The sequence below is a fragment of the Stegodyphus dumicola genome, chromosome 4 (genome assembly GCF_044657685.1).
Source record: "Stegodyphus dumicola isolate Sdum_Otavi_A_Nest chromosome 4, ASM4465768v1".
NCBI lineage: Eukaryota > Metazoa > Arthropoda > Arachnida > Araneae > Eresidae > Stegodyphus > Stegodyphus dumicola.
The window spans coordinates 10414696-10438461 of NC_140771.1; the positions used below are offsets into that span (position 1 = coordinate 10414696).

The window sequence follows — 23766 nt, forward strand, 5'->3', positions numbered from 1 at the left end:
ACACAAAGTTTCAAGCAATACTTTATTTCGTATATTAAACAGGACCTATTATTTCCTTGTAACAGGACTCATTCGTGACTCATTCTTAAAAACGGAGCATCGCTCTTGGTCACGTGATGCGAGATTCGAAAAAAATGTAAACATTCTTTCTTTTTACAAGTCTTGTGACACAACTTTCAATAATTCGCGCAAGCTATGTAGCTAAAATACTCTCTCACTTTTATTATTTATTTTGTTTGTGTAATTCTTAAATAAATTGTTGTTCGTTATACTTAATTGTCTTAGGTATTAGTTCCGAGATTCTTTAATAATGAATAAGAAAAAACACATATATGTTGTATGTTAAAGCCTTAAATTTCGCGTAAAAGAACTGAAGCTTGTGTTGGGTAGGAAGAAGTTGGGTATTCTATTATTAATTCCTGATAATTTTAACATAAAAGTAAATAAATCTTCAACGGCTTATCGCTGACGATGCGAAATCACGTTTCATTTCGTTAGTTAAAAAAAAAAAAAAAAAAAAAAAAAAAAATCATGAGAACTTATTGACGTCATAAGTTTTGACGTCAGGCTACAAGATCATGACTTAATTTTAACTCGTAACTCGTTTTAGTAGATTAATTTTCAAGTGATCCGGATATTCCGATCATTTGTAATTTTTTAATTTAAGCCGTGTATTTGGGTAAAATAGGAAACAAACAAGGGGAATAACTACCATAAGAACTTTTGTGAAATACTGAGGAAGTATAAATTGCATTGTGAATTTATAAAATAGCATAAAAGAATTTATACAGGCAGTATTTTAATTGAATGAATTTTTGAGAGGATAAATTGCCCATAAATTGAAGTCTGATATTATCCTGAATAAGGTATACTAGTACGAACTGCTGTCACTTTCTGTAGGTGTTCTTAAATATCATGAAAAGAACTCTAAAGATCATAAGAATCGTAAGAATGCGTAATACCTTAGTAATATAAGATGATCATAATTAGCCCAAAATGGATATTAGTTCTAAATGGGATATCAGTTTCGAAACGGTATTTTGCATTGAAACACATTGAACGACGTATCACTTTTCAAATTGTTGCAACCAAATATTATCGCACTGTATTATATATAAAAAAGTTTAGGTTATGAAGAAAGTTCGTGAATGTATGTATGTTTCTCGCATAGCGAAAAAACAACAGTACCTACAACCAGCCAGTTTTGAACAACGTAGTCCTCCATCAGAATATGGGCACCTGAAAGCCCGGATTTTAAATTTCGAACTTGTTTTATTATTAGTCCAAACGGGCTTTGGCCCTGAAGGACTATTGTTTTCGTTTTCGATTTTGCGTTGAATCACTATAAATGTCCGTTTCACTTTTCAAACTGTTGCCACCGAATGTTAGAGTCCTGCATTATTATACTTGAAGAAATTAAATAATGAAAAATCTGCATAAATCTATGTATATTTCTCGCATTGTGATAAAACAACGGTAGATAGAGCCATCGAATTTTGAATGACGTAATCCTCTTACGAATGTGGAACATCAAATTTGAAATTTGGAATTTGTTTTAGGATCGATTTCATATTTTGTATAACTTAAACGAATTTTTGAGTAACAAATTTAACGATTTAAAAGCGAGCATTCGCAGCACTCTACGGGGGGGGGGAATCCTTTTTATCTCCAGCGTGCGGAACTGTGTATCGGAAATCGTAAAGATAGGCTCATTTCAAAATTATTTTGCGACATTCCTATTGAACTGAATTTTATGGTTTAAATGCAAAAAACGTGATATTTTAAAAATAAAGGTAACACACGAAACGTTAAAAAAAGCGCCCCTTTGGACGTAATTTTAAATCTGAAACCTTTCAGATTTTTTTGGTTTTATATTTTTGAAAACTAACGAATTTTTGATTACAAATTGAACTATTTCAAAGCCAGCTGTGGAAACGGAATAAAAGATTTTTATCTCCTGTACGCGAAACTGTGTAGGAAATTCTAAACACACGCTGTTCTTTAATATTTTGTGGTTAAATTAAATATTATGTGACCTGAGGGACAAGAACGTGATATTTAATAAATAAAGTAAACACTCAAAACGTTAATAATAAAAAGAAAAAAAATATTTTGTAAAGAAATCTTAGTAATAAAACTGAATATTGATATGTCGAACTGAGAAAAACAGAAAAATGTATGCCAACGGTTTTAACGGTGCATTGGAAATTTTAAACGCATACTGTTATGCTGCTTTTAAAATTTTTGCAATTTTGCTGTTGAATTGTATGTGGTGTAGGTGAGAAGAAAATGATGCTTAATGATAGAACTTTCTTTTTAGCCCTAAGGGGCAATTTGCTCAAAAGGACTATTAATTTCGTTTTGGCATTTTGCGTTGAAAAGTATAAATGTTAAGCGGCGAATCGCTTTTCAAATTTTTTCCAGCAAATGTTAGAGCTCTGAATTATAGTTAAAGAAATTAAAAAATGAAGAATTTGCATGAATGTATGTATGTTTCTGGCGTTGTGATAAAACGACGGTAAGCTATCAAAATTTGAATAACGTATTCCATAGAATATGGGCATGTGGATACCCTAATTTGAATTTGAAATTTGTTTCATTATCGATTTCTATATTGTAACACTTCAACGAAGTTTTGATGAACAAACTAAACGATTTCAAATGGAGCAATGACAACACTGTACGGAAAAAAACATTAGTATTTTTATCTCCAGCGCGTGTATCGGAAATTCTAAATATATGCTGCTTTTAAAATTATTTTGCGATATTGCTGTTGAACTGAATTTTATGGTTTGAGTAAGGAGAACATAATATTTAATAAATAAAGGTAGCACATAGAACGTTAAAAAAAACGCCCCTTTGGACGTAGTTTAAAATCTGAAACATTTCATACTTCCCCCTTTTACCTGTTTCCTTTGTTAGGAAATTAGCATTTATTAGGTGAGAAGATGGGCAATAGATATATGAATGCTGTTGAGTAAATGGATGAAAATCAATTTATTTGATCAAGCAGCGTTGAAGCCAGGCACAGTTTTCTGAGAGCTGGAGAGTGCTCGTCGAATGAGAGCAAGCGATCGTCTGCACGCTGCCGCTGTCACCGAAAGTTGGTCCTCTACGTTTCCCTCAATCTCAATCGCTAAAAGCTTAGTCCGAGTCTCGGCAGTTCTTATTTTTTGGGTGGGATCATCGTAACAGAACCATTCTCCACTAAGTTTGCTTCATTTCGACACCTTCAACCCTATTAAAGGGTATTCCCTTCCCGACATACCCATTTGAAGAGCTCTTTACGAAGGAACGAATAATTATATGCCTATGAATATTTTTAAACATATTGTTATGTTCATTCAAACGAAAACTACATTCGTTTCCTTCTGATCCCAGCAGAAAGGAGAAAATTTTCTGCTTGCTAATGTATCCGATTTTGTCTGTGTCAAGCTCAAAATCTTCCACAACTTTTATAAATTTCTATGAAAGAGAATATGCCTTAAAATATCTGATGTGAACACTACACAACTTCCTTTTACGACCTATTAAATCATACACATTTTTTATTTTCATTTCATTAAAACTTATTTCGCCGAATTATTCTAACTTATAAACCAATTCTGATGGATCAGTCCATAAGTTCATGCGCATTAAGAGTATGCGTGGAATTCACTATGACGCATTTACTAAAACAATACAGTTTTGAACTTGTTGAAACTTGTCATCATTTGACTAACATATTATTCAGTTCATCACCAACTTTCGTAAATACGTATTCAATGCATTTTAGTACCCATAGAAGATGAATATAGATAATCAGTACAAACACGCTGGGCTACATTTTTTATTTTCGTGTGGTGAATCTGCCAGGTTTGCAAGGATACAAATTAATAGTGTACCTGGTGAACACAGTATTAGTGTAAGGACTGCCCAGAAATGATTTAAAGAATTTAAAAACAGCATGGATGATGAACCCCGTTCAGGACGTTTTGAACTGTTAGAACCAAATCAAACGATTCATTCAGAAGTTTATAGTGAACAACTTTGCCGTCTAAACTCAGAATGGATAAAAAAAAAAAAAAAAAAAAAAAAAAAAAAAAAAAAAAAAAAACGCCCACGATGGGTGGATATCAAAGAAGTGTTTCATCGTGATAACGTTTGACCGCATGCGGCTCGAACAACGTTGCAAAAAATGAGTGAATTTAATGGAGAGCTTTTGCCACATCCTGCTGACTCCCCAGATATTGCTCCATGTGATTTTTACTTATATCGTGCCTTACAAAATATTTACCGGGGAAAAAATTAAATTCTAAACAGGATGTACACAATGAACTTTCAAGTTTTTTTCTACAGCAATGTCATAAAAATGCTGCCTGTATGATGGCGAGACATTGTAGATAATGGAGGTAAATATATAATTGATTAAAATTTTAAGATGATTAAGATGGCGAAAAATGTAGATAATGGAGGTAAATATATAATTGATTAAAATGTTAAATTGTGCTTTTTTATATAATTTAAAAATTTAACAAAAAAAAAGCGCACGAATTTATGGACTGACCTAATACAAAGCAAGTTAAAAATGACATAAAAAATTTCAGATTTTTAAATTAAATATCCCGGCTAATTTTTTTTTTACCCGAGTCAAAATTCTTATATTTTTATTTTTTCATAATGAGTAGAAAACTTTCGTAAATATAAGTATAGGAACAGGGAGATTTCATTAAAATTAAAATTTCTCCATTTGTCGAGAATTCATTTTTTTTTTAAATTTGATATTGCTAAAACATGAATACTTTGGTCATTTAAAACATATGTACTTATTAAGACACAGTAACACGCCGAATAAATACTAATTCAGAAGTCAAACAACAAAAATCAGCGTTATATTTACAAAATTTTCACAGGACTAGTTTCGATGGTTTTTCCGAACCACCATCATCACCTGCAGAAACGCAAATGAACGAGATAGGATATAATGATCAAATAAGATAAGAAAGCCTGGACAGAAAATAAGCTAGTGGCGCCATCTGTTGGTGAAACCAGAACTAAAACATAATTTCTTTAAAGGCCGAAGGAAAAGTTGGATTGGAATTAGGATCGTTAACTAGAACAGAAAGATTTTTATGAATGTGAAATGCCTCTAGAAAATGCAGTTTTCCAATGGAAGATGTTTTTTGAATAATTTTGGCAGCAGAAAAATTGAAAGTGTGATTTTCGGACCAACAATGTTGAGCAACAAAAGACTTCTGTGTTTCCTTTTTTCTAACGTATGCCTCATGTTCCTTGACGCGGAATTTTAAGGCTCTCTTAGTTTGGCCAATGTAAATTAAACCACACTGGCAAGGAATCCTATAAATACCCCAGGAATTCATATCCAGAATGGAGTCCTTGAGTATGGAACTCGGAATTTTATTGATAAACAACCCGAAAGTTAAATTTCTGCAAAATATGTGCAACTTTATAGCTAATTGATGAGAAGAAGGGAAACTGCTTGATTAATAATTTTGGGCTCCCATATGTACTTATGTACATATAGGAGTTACGAAAAAATCTCTTTGAATCTATTTTAGATCCATTTTACAATCCGTTTTGGGGCAAACAAAATCCATAATTCTATCCAAGATGTCACGACAAAAATCATTCAAATGTATTCTGGAACGATCAAATTGGATATTTCCCTTGAAATATGATACTTGAAATATTTGCGATTGCAATAATTCCTTTACTTCACATAAGGAAGTGAAAAGAGAAAAAAAAATATCATGATAGTTTATTTTTTGTCGAGAAAGCAATTTAGTCCTCACAATAGCTATTGAAAATGCTGTAACATTTGTAGTAATCTGAAATTAGTGTATTCCTATTGATTAAGGTTCAACAAATAAAGCTTTTACATTCAATAATTGTAATTCTTTTTGAAAATCTACTTGCTAGTTACTGAACTAAGCATGGTTCACACTTAACTTACTCTGTTTGTTTATTTTATGTACTAAAGAAAATCCATTGTACATTGGCACAAATGCAAGAAAATCCATTATACGATCATATCGACATGGCTATGAGAAATAGTAAAGGTTTAGATTTTGAAGGTCTAGAATTATTTAACTATTGAATTTGAATGATTAAGTTTAAGTAGTAATTTTAATACTACTTATAACTATTAATAATAATAACTATTATATTTAATACTAAAGTAACTGAACTATTTTTCTAAAATCTTTGCTGAATTTGTGGCATTAGTGGGCCCTAAGTTTGACTCAATTTAACATAATGTAAATATTTGGAGTTTGTTCATTTAATGTAGCAAATGGCAGCTAGTGATTTTAATTTAATTTAATTTAATTACTTTTTAAATCACTATATAGTTTGTGAAATTGTGTGGGAACTATTCCAATTTTTCAGAGTTGATAAATGAAGGAAAGCAAATATATCTATGTTTTATAGCTTCTTTTATTTAAATCTGCCGTTTGTTTGTATAAGGTTCTTTGTTAAAACAACATTTTCACTTTTTTAAGTAATCGTATTTAAGAGAGTCTAAATCATATGAAGATCTCTATTGCCCAGCACTGTTGGTCAGATCACACTTGCCATTTTTCTGCAGCCAAAATTATTCAAAAAACATTTCCACTGTTGAATTAGACTTTCTTAGACGTTTTACATTTAAAAAATATTTTTGTTCTACTTAACGACCCTAATTCAGATTCATCTTTACTCTCAGCCTAATTTTGGGAGGAAATTATGTTTCAGTTTTCTTTTTCATCAATAGATGGCGCCAGTAGTCAATCAATAGATGGCGCCAATTTCTTTCATTTAAATCTGCCGTATATCTGCATGGGGTTCTTTGTTGAAACATTTCCATTTTTTTAAGTAACGGTATTTAAGAAAGTCTAAATCATAAAAAGATCTCTATTATCGAGCCCTGTTGGTCAGAAAATCACACTTGTCATTTTTCTGAAGCCAAAATTATTCAAAAGAATTTGCATTGTTGAATTAGATTTTCTTAAACGTTTCACATTCAAATAAAACTTTTTGTTCCAGTTAACGACACTAATTCAAGTCCATCTTTACCCTCAGCGTTTGAGGAAATTATGTTTTAGTTTTCTTGTTTCATCGATAGATGGCGCCAGCAGCCTGACTTCTTTCCTGTAATGCTTATCACCATATTCTATCTCGTTCATTTGCACTTAGGCAACTTGTGATTGAAAAAGATTGTTCTATACTTAAACCATTGAAACTTGTCCTTCAAAATTTACTCATATTATGTTGCTTCTTGTTGTTTACATTCTTTAATAACAGAGAGAAGTATTAAATCAGGAACTTCAAAAAGGAGATAAAAAGCTGCTGCAGAAATATTTAAAGTAAGCACAAGTTTAGCATTATCAAGCGACAAAATTCTAAACATATACATAAATGAACATAAAAATGAGTTTTGTAGCTATAATTTTCGTAAAACAAACAATTTTGAGCTAACCCAAACGACTTTTTAACTATTTAAAAGGAAAGAAATGAATATTTTTGTTTCCAAACTTATGTCATAAAAAGCAGCGAAAGATTTGATTGAAACGCATTAAACAATTCATAGCTTTACATTGATGAGAAAGTATCATATAAGGAAAGTCACAATAATTTCCATAAAATGCTCTAAAATGAATCAAATGATACGGAAGGTGAAATAATGGATATTTTTAAGAAAAGCATGGCAGATTTTTCTTACGCTTATTGAACTCGGGAACCTCGTTCATCACGTCGCAGTACTTCTGGTTTGTGGATTTCGACATCGTTTGCCTTCTGCCCGATAAATTGAAAAGTGCATCTCTATCTATGCGACTCAGTTGCGTTTTTTGATAACACATTCCCACTTCTTAGCTCTCGATATCTTATCTTTCCCGAATTGCTTTTAAATTGGTTTACTAGAATTGACTCTTGATCACGCAATATGACATACTTACTACAGATTCATATCTCTTCCTCCAATTATATCAGACAATTGTCTTTTATAATTTTTGGTTTGTATAAACTCAAATCATCATCAATGTTTATATAATATAATAAATACATAATATATAATAATAAAAAAAGTTCAAAAAAATCTGAAAGCTTTCAGATTTCATATTATGCTAAAAGGGGTGTTTTTTCATTCATATTATTATCTAAAGAAACAAATTTTTGTTTTCTATTTATTATTAAATTGTTTAATTAAAAATGTAATATTATTTTTGAAGGAAAACGTCCATGATATTGAAAAGTTTGAAAAATAATTTCATAATGTCATCTAAATCGCACATGAAATGAGATGAGAGAGCAACAGAATGATTATTTTCCTGAAATTTAGGAAATCGGCCTCTATGCAGTTTTCCACAGTTGCATTGCCATTTTCAAACAATTGTTGTGCAGTTGTATAAGATTTCCATATTCTTTTAATAAAAGCATCAGGAGCAATGAGGTTCAACTTGAATGTTGAAGTCAATTCTTCTTGATTTCATCCAGCTGTGAGTGTTATCGAACTTGAATATATCTGTAAAAAGATAATGGTATAGTTTGAATGTTCAAACATTTTTAATGAAAACCGCATTAATTTATATGAAAAATAATGTGTATCATGTGAAATGGAAATAATGAAAAAGAAAAAGAAAGTAAACATATATGCAATATATAAATACCAGAATTTATTAACTGAAGCTTATATGGATTATTTGTCAACAACGTCATGGCACGAAATTAATCCTTTATCAGAGTGTGAAGAAAATATCGGAAATAAAATTCTTATATCTGATAAAAGGCAACCAACTGAACTTTTTAACGCAAATTTGTAAGCTATCATTTCTTTTCTTACTTCTTTCAAATGCAGTCGGAAACATATCCAGCTGGCAGTCGGGAGGTATGGGGTTCGAAGGGCATCATTGATTTTTTGTTTTGTTTTGTTTTTTGTTTTCTGCCCCAAAATAAATCGCTCTGTAGGAAAACTATTAAGAATATGAAAGTTGTATGAATTTCTTTCCTTCTGTACTGAGAACCATAACATGGGAACAAGATTTAAGAATTAATCACATCTAACGACGGTTCCTCCTACACGGAACATTTCTGAGAAACGAGATTCTGGTAGCATTGGTTTAAACGGGAGGATTCCTAGAAGAAAACGCTCCGCTGGAAGCGATGTCCCGGCTACGTGGGATATTTTGAAACTGCGCCGAAAATGTACCGTCTACAGCTCTGTCCCGCGTAGAGATCAACAGATCAGATGAAAGTTCTGCTTCTGAAGTATCAAGCGATCCCAGTCTGAGCGGTAATCGATTAGTGTTTGGCGTTCACGTTTCTGTAGTAAGTGAAAATGGTAACTTAATTACGCGGATTTCGTGGAAATGGGCGGTTTCATAGTAAATGTCCCTTTCGATGTCCACTCCCGCGTAGCAGAAACATATGTGATAGGTTTTTACTCTGCTCTTGCTTTCCATTAAGGGGGTATTAAATATGTTGCCTTATGTCGTATTTGCATGCAAACTTGATATAAACTAAAAAAGGCACATTATTTTTGCTACGAAAATAGCAAAAAATGATATACTCAAAGTACGAAATAAAACAGAATCTGAAAGGTTTCAGATTTTAAATGATTTTCACGTTCTTTGCACTTAAATCATAAAATTCAGTTCAATACCAATGCAGCAAAATAATTTTAAAATGAGCCTATTTTTAAAATTTCCGATACACAGTTCCGCGCGCTAGAGATAAAAAGGTTCCCCACCGTAGAGTATTGCCATTGCTCGCTTTGAAATCCTTAAGTTTGTTAATCAGAAATTCTTTAAAGTTTTACAAAATATGAAATCGAGCATAAAACAAATTCCAATTTTCAAATTGGGTCTTCCCTATCCCCATATTTGTAGGAGGAATACGTCATTCAAAATTTGATGGTTCTATGTACCGTTATTTTATCACAATGCGAGAAATAAACATACATTTCTGCAGATTTTTCATTATTTAATTTATTCAAATATAATGCAGGACTCTAACATTGGGTGGCAACAGTTTGAAAAGTGAAACGGAGATTTATAGTGATTTAATGCAAAATCGCAAAAAGAAAACAGTTGTCCATAAGGGACTAAAAATCAAGTTCCTTTGGACTAAAAATTAATCGTCTTGAAACAGTTTCTGTAATTAAAGAACTTTAAATTAAATACACTGGTGTGCAAAAATTAAGGACGAGACGGTTTTTTCAAGATAACTTTGTACAAAAGCTTTCCAAATCAACACATTTAATATCGTAAGATCCCCAATACGTAAGGACATGAGTAATGTAAGCAACACTTACTAAAAGAGAAATCAGAGGGATAAAAAGAAGCTTTATTGAAAAAGTAGCATGGAGCGCAATGCGACTGAAGGCCGAAACATCCCTGTGATGGGTGTCCAGCAAGAAACATCCGATCTTTAATAGGGGATATGATCTCGCCTCATTGCTAGGTAGGTTTCATAGCGTTTGCCCATGCTGAGAATGAGGGTGTCAATGAGATGTTGAGGCATTGCTGCCCATTCCTCTTGCAGCGCCAATCGAAGCTCCGGAATCGTTACTGGTGGTAAGGTACGAGCTGCCAAGCCTCTGCCTAGAAAATCCCATACATGCTCGATGGGATTGAGATCCGGAGATCGTGCCGGCCAATCCATACGTTCAATATCCTCACTCTCTAAGAACTGTTCGGCAGCTACTGTGCGATGACATGGTGCATTGTCGTCCATGAAAAGGAACTGCGGGCCCATAGCGCCCCTAAAAAGACGCACATATGGAAGAAGAATCTCGTTACAATAACGGGTCCCGTTGACTGAACCTGCGTCGAAGATGTGAAGGTCTGTACGACTACCAAGCATGATGCCTCCCAAAACGAGAACACCGCCACCTCCATACCTGTCCCTTTCAATGATGTTCGAGGGATGATTGCGGCTTCCCCGTTCTCTCCAGATGAGTATGCGATGAGAATCGCTACTCAGACTGAATCTGCTCTCATCTGTAAAGAGTACTCGTCCCCATTCATTGTCTCTGCAATTCCGGTGTTCCCGGCACCATAGAGAATGCCTTCTCCGATGGGTAGGCGTTAGAGGTACACACCGTACAGGGCGTCGTGCAAACAGACCACCACCGTGCAGTCTTCTGGCCAGGGTAAAACGCGATATCGGTCGTCCAGTCGCCTGTGTCGTGTGTCTAGCGATTTCACCCGCTGTCTGCCGCCTGTTTCTTCTGCCCTGTAAGGCAATATACCGGTCATCTGCAGGTGTGGTTCCTCGTGGACGACCACTACTAAACCCCCGGATAGCTGTTCCTGTAGTTTGAAATTGTCTCCAAAGTTGTGAAACGATGCTGTGAGCAATTCCGAACTCTGCAGTTACACTTGTCACACTGCGGCCTTCCTCCAACTTCCCAATGATTCGACCTCGGGTAAAAGCATCCAGATGTCGTCTAACAGATTGATTATTCGCCATTTCTCGCTGAGGCAGCAACTCGGTGTGATTTTAACTGCTATACGGCGTGCAATCTCTTTGCCAGAAATACTGATCTTACACCGACAACATGCTTTATACTACTCAGACACTCCCCCGTCTACCTGCATATCTGCGCATGTGCTACCGTACATCACCTTACTTAATCTCCCGATTGGTTTTTCTGTCCGCTCTGCCTCTTCGTTCAGCTGATATGCAAATTTTTCGACTTCGTCCTTAATTTTTGCACACCAGTGTATATGTAAATAAAACGTAGAAACTTCCTTTTATTATCTTATAGTAATGCCATTTTAAATCGCTTTAACTATTTTGAGTATACAATAAAATCTTGATTCACAGGCTTAATCGACTCCCGAAGATAGTTCGTCATCCGAAATGTTCGTTGACCGAAACAATTTTTTCCATAGTATGTATTTTTATGTAAAATGGATTCATTCGTTCCTCTATTTGAAATGTTTACTTATGCATATTTAGGTGTCTTTCTTTATTTTATTGCCATTAAAATATCATGTACTTACTGTCTTTCTTCATCATCATCTTTATTTTTTATTTCATTAATTTTGTTTCTCTCAGCGCACTTCGCTAGTACTTGAAAATCGCTAAGACAAAATTGATACAATGTGATTTGTTTCTGTCTACATTTTAAAATATTCCTAAATTAAGAGAGGACATTGTCATAGAAAATATTTATACTACGATTTACTAGTGTTTTTTCAGGGGGGTATTGCTGTAAGGATCTTAAGTTTTACTAAGGTTTATTTTATTTTAAATCTTTACTATCACTTCTTATTTTCTACTTCCGGCCAGAATTATAAGCGTTAATGTATTTATGCAAAGTTTGTCTGGCGAGCGCCAAGTATTTAAGTTGTGGCTTTTTGCCAAGCGAAAGAGAGGAAGCAGTTAGTCGAAGCAGGCCGCTTACCTTAGAAGTTTTACTCAGTTGCTGGTTGCCTTCCAGGCCAGAGGTTTAATCCTCTCGATAACTTTAAACGTATTGTAGTGTTCACAGTTCTCTGTACTACATACGGCTTCCTGTTAATATAAGGCCAATCTTCCACGTTTATGATTTTAAAGTTAAATTAGAGTTTAGTTTTATTTTTATATTTTTACGTTTAGACCACAAGTAGTGGATCTTTGTATTCCGAAGTACGGAAATTATTGTAAATAGAGAAAAATAAAGGGTTTTGTATACCCTTCTTGTGTATCCTGTCTACTTCCCACAGTTTTGAACATAGCTTTAGTAAGCTCTCTGTTCCGAGTCAGGTCCTTGCATGTTCCCGAAGAAGGTAAGACGGAACATTGAACCTGATAATGCTCTATGAAGCTTATGAGTCCATTTTGGCCAAATATCGTGGATTGAATAAATAGGAACTTCCTTCCTTCCTGCTTCCTTATATGAAGATACTTCCACCACAGTCACCTTTCGTTGTTGTCTATGAAGTTGTTCCAGTTCTTCCGAAATGAGTTCGTTTTTGCGGTCTCCTAGCAATTCCTTCACGTCTTCACCGTTAGCTTCCAAACTCATATTTTTGCCCTAAAGTCACATTGTCATCGATAACCAGAGCCTCCTCAGTGTCAGAGTATAAGGTATTTCTCCCGCCTTTACTAGCATGCCTTCGTGGTAAAGTGGTTCTGCACGCTGGGCCAGTATTCCAGAGGTCCGTGGTTCGGTTCCCGGCGGAAGGCGGTTGTTATTTTTTCAATCTCCATTGCTTCCAATTAACCTAATATCTCTACAGTTGCGCCCGAACTAAAAGGATGTTGGATGATGATTCTCCTCATCCAGGATTTGGCGATTGGGTCCCCTAAAAACCCCAGTCGTCCTTTAAAAGGGGGAGTATATCCGTCTTCCTAGCGTGCCTTCGTGGTGTAGTGGTTCAGCATGCTGGGCCGGTATTCCAGAGGTCCGTAGTTTGATTCCCAAGGAAGGCGATTGCTCATTTTTCATCTTGCCTGCTTCTAAAAAAATACCTGATGTCTCTACAAGAGTATTCAAAGTCTCTATAATTTCCCCCAACCTGAATTCATGGTCCTATAAGTCACTTGCTGCTAGGCTTCGTCAATGAGATTTTCATGGAGAATATTAAAATGCTGCTGCCAGAAGTCGCTTAGTATTAATTCTGTGTCAGAGGTTATTTTAAAGCATCTTTGTAAATGAGCTTTGATGTAGAATTTCTTGAAATTTGAAATAACCTGTTGATCCGTGAATTAGGATAGAGGAGACAATTAGGAGATAAGAACTTCCCAACGATGAAATCTAACTCTTAATTCAACTGATCCTCGAAGCGTGGAAGTCAAGCAGATGCATTTTCTATTACAAGAAGACACTTTAATGGTACATAGTTTTCTTGTATTTCTTCATACTTGGGCCAAAGACTTCATGTACCACTCGATAAAAAATTGCCTGGTTATACAAGCCTTAGAGTTGGCTATCCACATAACGAGCTATTTGCTTTTTATCGCATTGTATTTTTAAACATCCTCGGATTATCTGAATGGAACACACACACACACACACACACAAAAAAAAAAAAAAAAAAAAAAAAAAAGGCTTAGCCTTAAAGTCTCCATTTGCGATTCCACAAAGCACAATCTTTAGTCTATTCTTCATTGTCTTTAATCCAAGTAATATTACTTCCTCTTAAGCTGTAGAAAAAAGAGATAGAGGGCGCTGCGCCGCCCGTATGTTTAGCTAATTAAGAGTTTTCAGCAGAGAGGGTTGAGAGTTTGATGAGAGTGGTTGAGAGAGGTATAAACTAGATATCCTGTAATCTGTATATAATACTAGTACATAGTCTTCTCTTCATTAAATAGATTTAGTTAAAGGAAAGTGTCTTTGTTTGGCCAATAGAATACAAGAACCACCGATAATAGAAGATTAAGTAAGTTATTACATAGGCAATGTATGATTTCCTCTGCATTTTTTGCCTGAATAAACCTATTTCATCGCAATTAAACCTTCCTCGGGAATTAATCTCTCAGACGTTTATGAAATCCTGGAAATGTTGCACCAAATACTTAACAGCATTTTAGTTCGTCCTGGCAGCTTCTTCCTACTTAACTACGCTTTGTTTCCTAAAATTCTCAGACCACCTTCTGCTAGCTTCGAAAATATCAACGTCAATATTTATACCAGGGTATTATTTTGTATCAGATCACCATACAATCGCCTTGCTTTTACACAAACGATGGCCTCAGAAACATTGTACCAGCTAGGATTTGCTGTTTTATTCAAATGAGCAGTAATTTCTTCACTTGTTCAAGCTTATGCGATCCTTGTTTCGCAAGAACTGTCGTTCCTCTTGCAACATCAGCTCCTTGGTCGTTGCTGCTGAGAATAATGTAGGTCATTTTGCCAAACTTAACTGAGCAGCAAGATCGGAGACACTGATACCTAACTTCTTTCATCACTTCTACCGCTATTCTAGTCATTTTTCTTCTCACTTTTCTGCTATCACTACCCGTTTTCGGTCGCTTGATATCTTATTTAATAATTTACAGTACAAAAGTTACAAATTTAAATTAAAGCAAGATCAAAGGTTGGAGGGTTTTCCTTATTTTGCATAACAAATTTATTTTAAGTTTGATTACCTGTTCTAAACTTCACAACTTCCCCTCACATTCTCTCGCCAGGATGTAAATTTAAAGTTAAGTGAAGTGCTATTTAAACTTGTGAATATATCAGTTTATTCAGAGCGTGTTTCGCTAGCCAAGAGCACGTGTCGTTGTCATTTCGCGGTCACGCTAGTATGCCTCTTGGCCTTTTTAGAGTAGTATCACGTCGGTTAGATTCCTGTGAGTCAACCTCTTAGGCGTAAACTTAAGTGCATTCTTGCACTATTTATTTCAGGTTGACTTGTATTATATTCTACGTTTTAGTTTCCACCGCAAGTGGTCGGTGTGTTTGTAACGCACGAAGTCCGTGCCTTTCTGTTAATTCGTGTGAATTAATAAAGGGTTATTTTCACCCTTCTTCTGTGCTGGTATTTAATTCACGCCTGTTCGAGAATTCGCCAGGTTCATTGTAGGATCTAATTTAGTTTATGTGGAATAATTGAGACAGATCTGACAAGGTGAATAACAATGTGCGAAGTACACACGGAAATCGTGGATCGTGGTGGTGCACAAGCATTTAGCCAATATAGGCGTTAACCTCTCTTTGGATTTGCTTCCAGGCAAGTTGCGGTGTATGAAGAATAAGCGCTAAGATACCTTGCCTTTGAACGGCGATGGAATTAGGACTGGTTCGAGCTGGTGAGTAACTTAGAAGGTGCATGTAAAAAATGAGAGAAGTCAAATTTATGTGGAGCCAACTAGAGCGATACAGAAGAGATGAACTCTTGACGTGGAAGTTACAGAACAGGGGCGGTGGAGGATACCTGTTATGCCGATACAAACAAATTGATTGATAAAATTTACAAATGGAAGATATAGACAATACAAAAGTTATAAAAATTAAAACATATTTGCAGAATATGTACATAGTATATGCAAGTGTACTCATATAGTTGCAGAATATGTACATAAGCCCTTTTAATGCTTTTCTACGATTTTGTCTTTGACTTCATCGTCGATAAACGTAGAGCAGTGGATTCATTGGATAGACTAATAAGCTGGATTATGAAAAATCATGCGAGGTTTCTTGAATGGCTGTTCAACTGTGGGTTTATAATTCACCAATTTGATAATGTAACAGTAACTCAACTGGCAACCTCTCCCTTATATTCCTGACTTTTCGCATTACAATGTTTATGCTCAGATTGATTTTGCTATGATGTCGCTTTACATGAAGCTCGCGTAAGAAAAAATTGTTCAAGGTTTCACTGTATTTAAGATAAAACTGCATTCAAAAAATAAGTTATTACACTATTTGTATGAGTACAAACAAATGATATTATAATCTGTGTATAAATTAACTTCAATAATGAAAGCAATATAGTAACAACAAAGGGAACATAATTAGTAAAATCACATGTAAAGCTATACTGCTATAAACTATCACAAGCATTTGCACTTCTATTGTCACATGTATGCACACGTTTTTCTTTAGTTTACAATCATTTGCATAAAAATATCCTATTTTTATACTTACAAATACCAGGCCACGGAACAAATTTGTGGTAATTGATTGGTACAAGATGGGCTTGAAGCCTAATGGGTGGGCTGACAAGGCGAATATTGTGTTCCTCGTTATGCGGATCTAGACGTTCATCTGTTCGTGGTATGTTGGGTTTCCTAATAGAAAAGAAATTCTTTAAAAGAATTTGTTTACTTTATACACATAATATTGAAAAACAATATATCAGTATAAAGTAAAAAATATTCGCAATGATGTATATCTGCAGTGTTTAAACCAGGGAGAATTTATTAGCAATTCTGATCTGGTGTACGTATCAATTTCTGAGAGAAATCGGGAGCCCAAACGAAAAGCACTCAGTCTGTTCTTTCTTTGTGAAACTATACTCGATATAAGCAAAAATTCCACTATTCACTTAATAATTAGTAAGACTCATAATAGCTACACATTGCGCCATGGAACATGAAGATGTAACTCTATGAAACCATTGCCTACAGTTAGCGTTTTCCTTTAGTAATATTTTAAATGTTTATTAGAGTATTTAAACCGGTGGACGGAAAAATGCCTACAGGAAAAAAGCCCACAGGAAAAGTGCTCACAGAATAATGCTCACAATATAAAAGCTGACAGGAAAAAAGCCCACAAGGAAATATGCCCACATAGAAAACAGCTCACATGGAAAAATGCTTACTTAGAAATATGCTCACACGGAAAAAAGCTCACATGAAATATGTTCACATAGACAAATGCTCACATTAACCTTTTCAGGGGCAGGAAATAAAAGCATGAAAATTGTCGCAAAATTTTGCATGTACTGGAATATTTTATACCACTGCCCCTGCACGACATTTTTTTCCTGTAACTTCCAATAATTAATTTTTGTTTCTTTACTCTATTTTTTGCATACTTTTCATGTGTATCGATAGAAATTGATGTTTGAATGTAGTTCTTCAAGTTTGGAGCCAGAAAAATTGTAAAATTTCTGCAGAAATTTAAAATTTTAGAAATAAAATGAACATTTTTAGGCATTTTGATGATGCCTCTCAGTTGAACATTATGAAACAGCCTTCGAAAAATCTCTAAAACCACAAATTGTTGCGAAGGCTCTCATAACGCACTAAATTCATTATTTAACTGTAGACATCCCAGTATGTGCTTTTTATTTGACGAGCTGAAAAAAGATTTAGCCTCTCAACATTTGTTATTAGCTAATATAAATACAGGATGTACTGAAGTAAAAAAAGAAAACATGAAAAATTAAATTTGGTAATAGTGAATCATGCATGAAACTATGATGAAATCGAATCGATGATAAAGTTAAATATTTTACGTAATTTAAATAAAATAATCATTCTAAATTTTCATTCATTATTCTTCTAAATGTTTATATTATAAAATGTGTAACTTATATTTATAATTTTTTATTTTTTTAACAATTAAAATTGTAATAATTTTTCACTGTATAATTCTCTTTCATTTTTACTTCTTTTCTCCCCTTCTTTTCTTAATTCAAAACGGCACATTTGTTAATCTTATATAGCAGCTAAATCCACACATAAGTTATAAAGTTCTTGAAATATATACCAATAAGTTAAATAATTTTTCTTTAGAAAATTCATGTAGGTGTACGATGTTCAAATAGATTAATTATTGATTCATAAATGTAAGGATACTTCTATGTGAATTATTTATCAGTGGGCTTATTTCCACGTGAGCATACTTCTGTGTGAGCTTTTTTCCGTGTGGAGCTTCATTCTCTGTGGGCATATTTCTGTGTGGGTTCTTTTCCTGTATCATTCTGTGAGCATTATTCCTGTGGGCTTTTTTCCTAGAACCATTTAAACCATGTAATTTTAAAATCATTCAAGTAATGTAAACTGATTACGGTACTTTTGCTTACTTAGCAGCAGTCTTCTTTTATTCCCATTGACCATTATCAAAAGTCATCAATAAAGCAGATTATACTTATGGGGATTTATGTAATATACCTAACAGTTAATTTTATTTTGAAGCAACCCTTCCTATCGCTCTTGCTTTCAATTCACACTTTCTTACCAGGATGTAAATTAGCGCACGTGTATTCAAATGAGGTAGAAAGAAGTTAGTATTTAAGGAAAGGTTTTGAAAGGTGAGTTTAGAAAGCGTGTTCTGCCTGCCTGCAGATCACGTTGCTATTTTTGATTTACTAGCAAGTAAACGTCTGTGACATTGAGCGTTTCTTGCCATTAGGATTGTTCATGCCGATTTTCGAGCATGAGCCAGCCTACGTGTTATGTAACTGTGATCCATTAATCTAGACTTAACTCCATTTAATATTAGGATGTTCGTTACCTTTTCGAGTTAAGCTAAAAGTGCTAGCTTTTCTTGTAAGGATCCTAAGTTTTACTAACGTTTATTTTATTTTAAAACTGTATTATCTCTTCTTATTTTCTACTTCCGGCCAGAATTAAATGCTTTAACTTGTTTATGCAAATAGTCTTGCTAACGCCAAGTACTTAAGTTCTGGCTTTTTGCCAAGAGAGAGAGAGGAAGGAGTTATAGGAAGCAAGCCGCTTGCCACTGTAGTTTTACGAGTTTTCACTCGGTTGCTGGTTGCCTTTAAGGCCAGAGATTTAGCTCTCTTGTTATTTGCAAACGTATTGTAGTTTAAGCAGCTCGGCGTACTACATACGTACCTTTCTTTAAATAAAGGCCAATCTTAGTGCTAGGCATTTGTATACTAATTCAAAGTTAGTTTTTAGTTAGTAGTTTTTATATTTTTACGTTCAGACCACAAGTGGTTGGTCTTTGTATTCCGAAGCTCGGAAGATCCTGTAAAAGATAAAAAATAAAAGGTTTCGTATACCCTTCTTGCTTGTGTTGTCTACTTCACACTTTCTTGAACATAGCTTGAGTAAGCTCCCTGTTCCGATTCAGGACCATTCATGTTTCCAACGCAAATCAAGAGAAATACAAGTCTTGATATTCTAAGCATGAGGGGGTGCCATTTTTTAACTTTAATTTGAGTTAATAAAGTGTTCTTTACAGCTTTCTCTGGGATTTGCCGTACTTAAGTCATAATACCCTATACAGTCTTCTAAACAGACTAAAGTTTAAAGTTTAGTTAGTTTATGCTACTTAAGTATATGAGACGTTATACAATATTTTAAGTACGTGCAGCGACGAATTTGAGAGATTCTGGAGCCTTCTTTTTATCATCAGTGCGAGTCAAGTTACATAAAATATAAATTAAAAAATTGGTTTTGTTACTGAGCATTTTAGGATAAGCAAACGTCTGCGTCTTGAAATTTTATGATATAATATTCCAGATATCTAGTTGTAAACTGAGCTGACTTCCATACTTAATTTTAATGAATTTTGGAAAAGTTATGAAAACTTCTATTTAAATATATCACTTAAATTTTTATGTTTGCTAATCATTCGTTGTTAAACACTAATCAGCAGTTCTTGAATTGTGTTAGGAGGTGAGAGATAGTTCTTTTAGCATTTAAAATATATCAGCGCCAAGAGTCAATAATTAATACCGATGACCTAACATTGCATATCCTTTTAAAACAACTTACATTTTAAATAAAAGGATACCTGCATATACTGGTATTGAAAGGGAAAACATTTCTCCAAATGAAAAAGAAATTTTTTTGGCGTATTTGCTTCTAAAAATGTACATTAAATGAAAATGCTCTACTCTTGGAAAAAATTTGATTTCTCATGAACAGCTAATTTGGACTGACGACATCTAATCCTGAGATTACGTTTTCAGAAAGAGAGATAAAATAGTATTACAATGACATATTAGTGAAATGTTTAGATGTCCCTTACAACTCTGTGTTAAAATTAGCATTTTAATATCCTTGATTTTAATCGCAGACCATTCGTTGCTTTATATGATCATTTTGACAGTACTCATTATTCATTAAAATGGTGGATGTTTGAAAAATAGCTTTATTGTTGAATAAATTCATAACTTAAACGAGAAACAATGTATTCAATTGAGACTTTTTATAACATGAAGAATAACTTAAGAAAAAAGGACTAAAAGGTATTCCACAATACCAACTTCCAAATTTGCACGAAAATTGTCCAAATTTTGATAATCCAGACATTTTTCATGCAGCAATTCTTGGTGATTTTTAAGAATTTCCACGTAAATGTTCGATAAGCTATAAGATAGCTCCAAGAGATATCAATGAACAATTAATTTTCTAAGCCTTTTTTCTGTCTATCGAGACTAAACTGTAAGAATACTTAGAGGTGTTTTCCCTCACATTCTGCAATGGACACATTTATGGGCAATTTTGTTTCACTCTTAGTGACCTCGTCTTTAAAAGTCGGATATGAACGTATAGTTCTAAGAGAAAATTAACCTCGGCTTTTCCTCCCACCAATTGAACACCCAGTTATGATAGACATATAAAGGTTATGTTCTAGTCTCTTCATTTCACTATACACAAAGCTTACCTAGCCGCCGTTTTAAAGCAAGCACAAGTACCATCTAGTCAATGCTGTTATAAACATTTACTAGAAAAAACTGGTTTATTTGTTCTTTGATCACAAAACGCATTTAAATAGATTGCTTCATTTTGGATTTATTCGTTTTTGTATTCTTGGTTACCTTGAAGTTACTGATGATGCAAAATATTTGTTACTTACTCTAAGTCTTGATCAAATGGCCTGTAGAGTAGCGAAGTGAGAATAGAACCACCTTTTGCACTGAGCTCTATTCGTATATAAGAATCCGCTTTTTGGACGATAACTGGATAATTGTAAAAGGATCTGGCAGCAATTAATATTTTTTCTGTATTGGGATCCTTTTTCGGTAGATGAGTTCTGTTGCACGCATAATATTCTTCAGGAACCATACCTCCATATTTTATCTAAAAAACAGAAAATCGTTGTTTTTACACCTCATTTTTACAGCTTTTATGTTAAATCACCCAGTGTTAATTACTGAAAGTAATTAAAGCTGCATGATACACTGTGTGCTAGGCGTAAGTTTATATCCAATTAATTTGGAACAAGAAAGAACGTGAGGCTATTTGGTTGGAAGTAAAAAGCCATCGTTGAATATTACAAAAAATATTTTATGTATGTTAGTTATATGGAAGTCACCAGAAAGCAAGATTAAACAGTGATTTCATTCAATCATAGAAAAGACTGAAAACAATAGAGTTTAATGACATTCGATAATATGGCCATTTGCTGATCACGAATGTGGTTCTAGAAATAATTTTCCTCAAATTTTCACAATAATTGATAGATTTGTTTCATGTTGCAAACTATTCATATTGCAATTTGTGATTCCAATTACTAGAATGAGTGCTTAATGAAAAAAATAATATTCACTGAAAAATAGCGCAAAGTTCTAAAGCATCATGCGTTCACAAATCATCATTCGTATGCTGCATTATTGCATTGAAAGTATATCATACGCATGTGGATTAAAGATTACCGCTAATCTGTGAACCATCGTTAAAGGTTCAACAAAAGGTTCTTTGTGATTATTTATCATTATAAATGGTGCATTATAAAAGGTACTGGACATTTTAATTTAATCAGTTGAAAAAAAAAGGGGGGGTCATTTGTATAATAGCACACATACTATATGTAAGAAATAGAAAAAATAAGTTGGACTTGAGCATTAGAGGTCATGAAAATTTTATTGAAAGTTTCGCAGTGGAGTATGATAAAGATTTATCACAGTTATTTTCAATATAATCACCGCTGTTCGATAGTGGTAGCACTGTTCGCGCCTGGTTATTGTTGGCAAACTTTTCTCCAACAGAATATCAACACTTGTGCTGTTATGAGAGTGGTCAATAGGTAATATACTGAGAATTATTTCATCAACCTGTCTTATCTTTATCGATGTTGATGCATTGCCAAAAAGTCTCAATCAATATGTTCAAAATGTTGAAACCATTTTAATATGACTAGGTGACATGATAATGCTTTTGCAACACCTGCATAGCTTCGTAATGAATCTAGGTACAATATGCCTTGCCGCGCTTTCGAGACACGGAAATCGCAATATGAATTTCGTCAATCGTCCAGTAAAACGGGAGATAAAGAACTGCCCCCCTTTTTTTTTTTGCACAGTGTACATAGAGGAGTTTGATATTGTTCGTAGGGTGCAGCCGTTTTCTCTCTTCCGCTAAATATCATTCTGGAACAGGTACTTTGGAGTAGTTTGGAAACAGAAGGCGATATCTTATGTATCCGAAATCGTCTCTTTAGGCTTCGGCAACTGGAGCCCCCGCCGAGAACATCGCACTGCTCGTGCCATCTCCATCTCTTTTTTTTTTTTTTTTTTTTTTTTGAGTTCCTGTGTTTCTTTCATCTTACGCACTTATTCATTTCATACCACTGGTCATCTTCCTTGAAGTCGAGACTGCTTCTCAAGTTTACTTCTATATCTCCTACGCTGGAGTGTTATGACCGCATTACTCGGCTTTCTCTTCTTTACTGTCACACATTTTATTTCTATATGTCGTCAATAAAAAGTACCTTCTCCATCGAATCTGCACATCCTTTGAGCCAGTGATCTCTGACTATTCGTAAATTGTCGAAATCATTTCTTGAAATCTAGAAACTGGAACAATTTACCTTCATCTAAAACTGGAGTTTCTACTCAAAAAAAAGTACCAGAAGGAAACTTTCCGAGGCCTCTTTCAACAAAATCTATTTTTTCCCCTTCATTTTTGCTAATTCTGCATCAGACTCAAAAGTAGTGGCTGACGAAAACCTCTGAGTACCCAACTCAAAACAAGTAGCCGAAGCAAACTCTTAATCGCCCATCTTCAACAAAATTTCCCTCCTTTTTTCTTTCTTCTTCATTTTTGATCAAGCAACGTATAACAAAGACTGGCGTCTATTTCCATTCGAGACTTATTTTACAAAGGTAGGCGCTTGCACATTAAACAGTCTTAATCTACAAAGCATACGCGTCACAACCATAAGAGTCTTTATCGAAACACCGTTCCGCAGACCAACCAGTGAACAAAACCTCATTAGGGAAAAGAAAATAATTTCATTGTCACTAGAACACACACGGAAAGGGTTCTACTCTTTACCTCTTAACTCGCATTTAAGCCCATATTTTGCCAACCACGGCATCCACAGTTAGAAAAACCCCTGAGACCAAATTACTACATAACAAACACATCTAATTATTTTTTACTGCACTATCGTCAGCTCTGAAATTCAGAGCACACACGGAATGTATG

General features: G+C 34.3%; 2 protein-coding genes across 2 annotated transcripts in view; both read right to left on the reverse strand.

Moving 5' to 3' along the window:
* The window catches only part of LOC118187654 (SEC14-like protein 2), an 89850-nt gene extending 82036 nt beyond the window's left edge, over nt 1–7814 (reverse strand). Inside the window, exon 1 of the mRNA XM_035357927.2 lies at nt 7700–7814. The gene's annotated coding sequence lies outside the window, so the exon portion shown is untranslated. The remainder of the gene's footprint in view (nt 1–7699) is intronic.
* Nucleotides 7815–8155: 341 nt separating this feature from the next.
* LOC118187804 (SEC14-like protein 2) overlaps nt 8156–23766 on the reverse strand; it is a 66069-nt gene continuing 50458 nt past the window's right edge. Inside the window, exons 12-14 of the mRNA XM_085814541.1 lie at nt 21194–21417; nt 16559–16701; nt 8156–8500 (exon numbers count right to left, since the gene is read on the reverse strand). Of these exons, the coding sequence (XP_085670667.1) occupies nt 8415–8500; nt 16559–16701; nt 21194–21417 (453 nt within the window). The 3' untranslated portion in view covers nt 8156–8414. The remainder of the gene's footprint in view (nt 8501–16558; nt 16702–21193; nt 21418–23766) is intronic.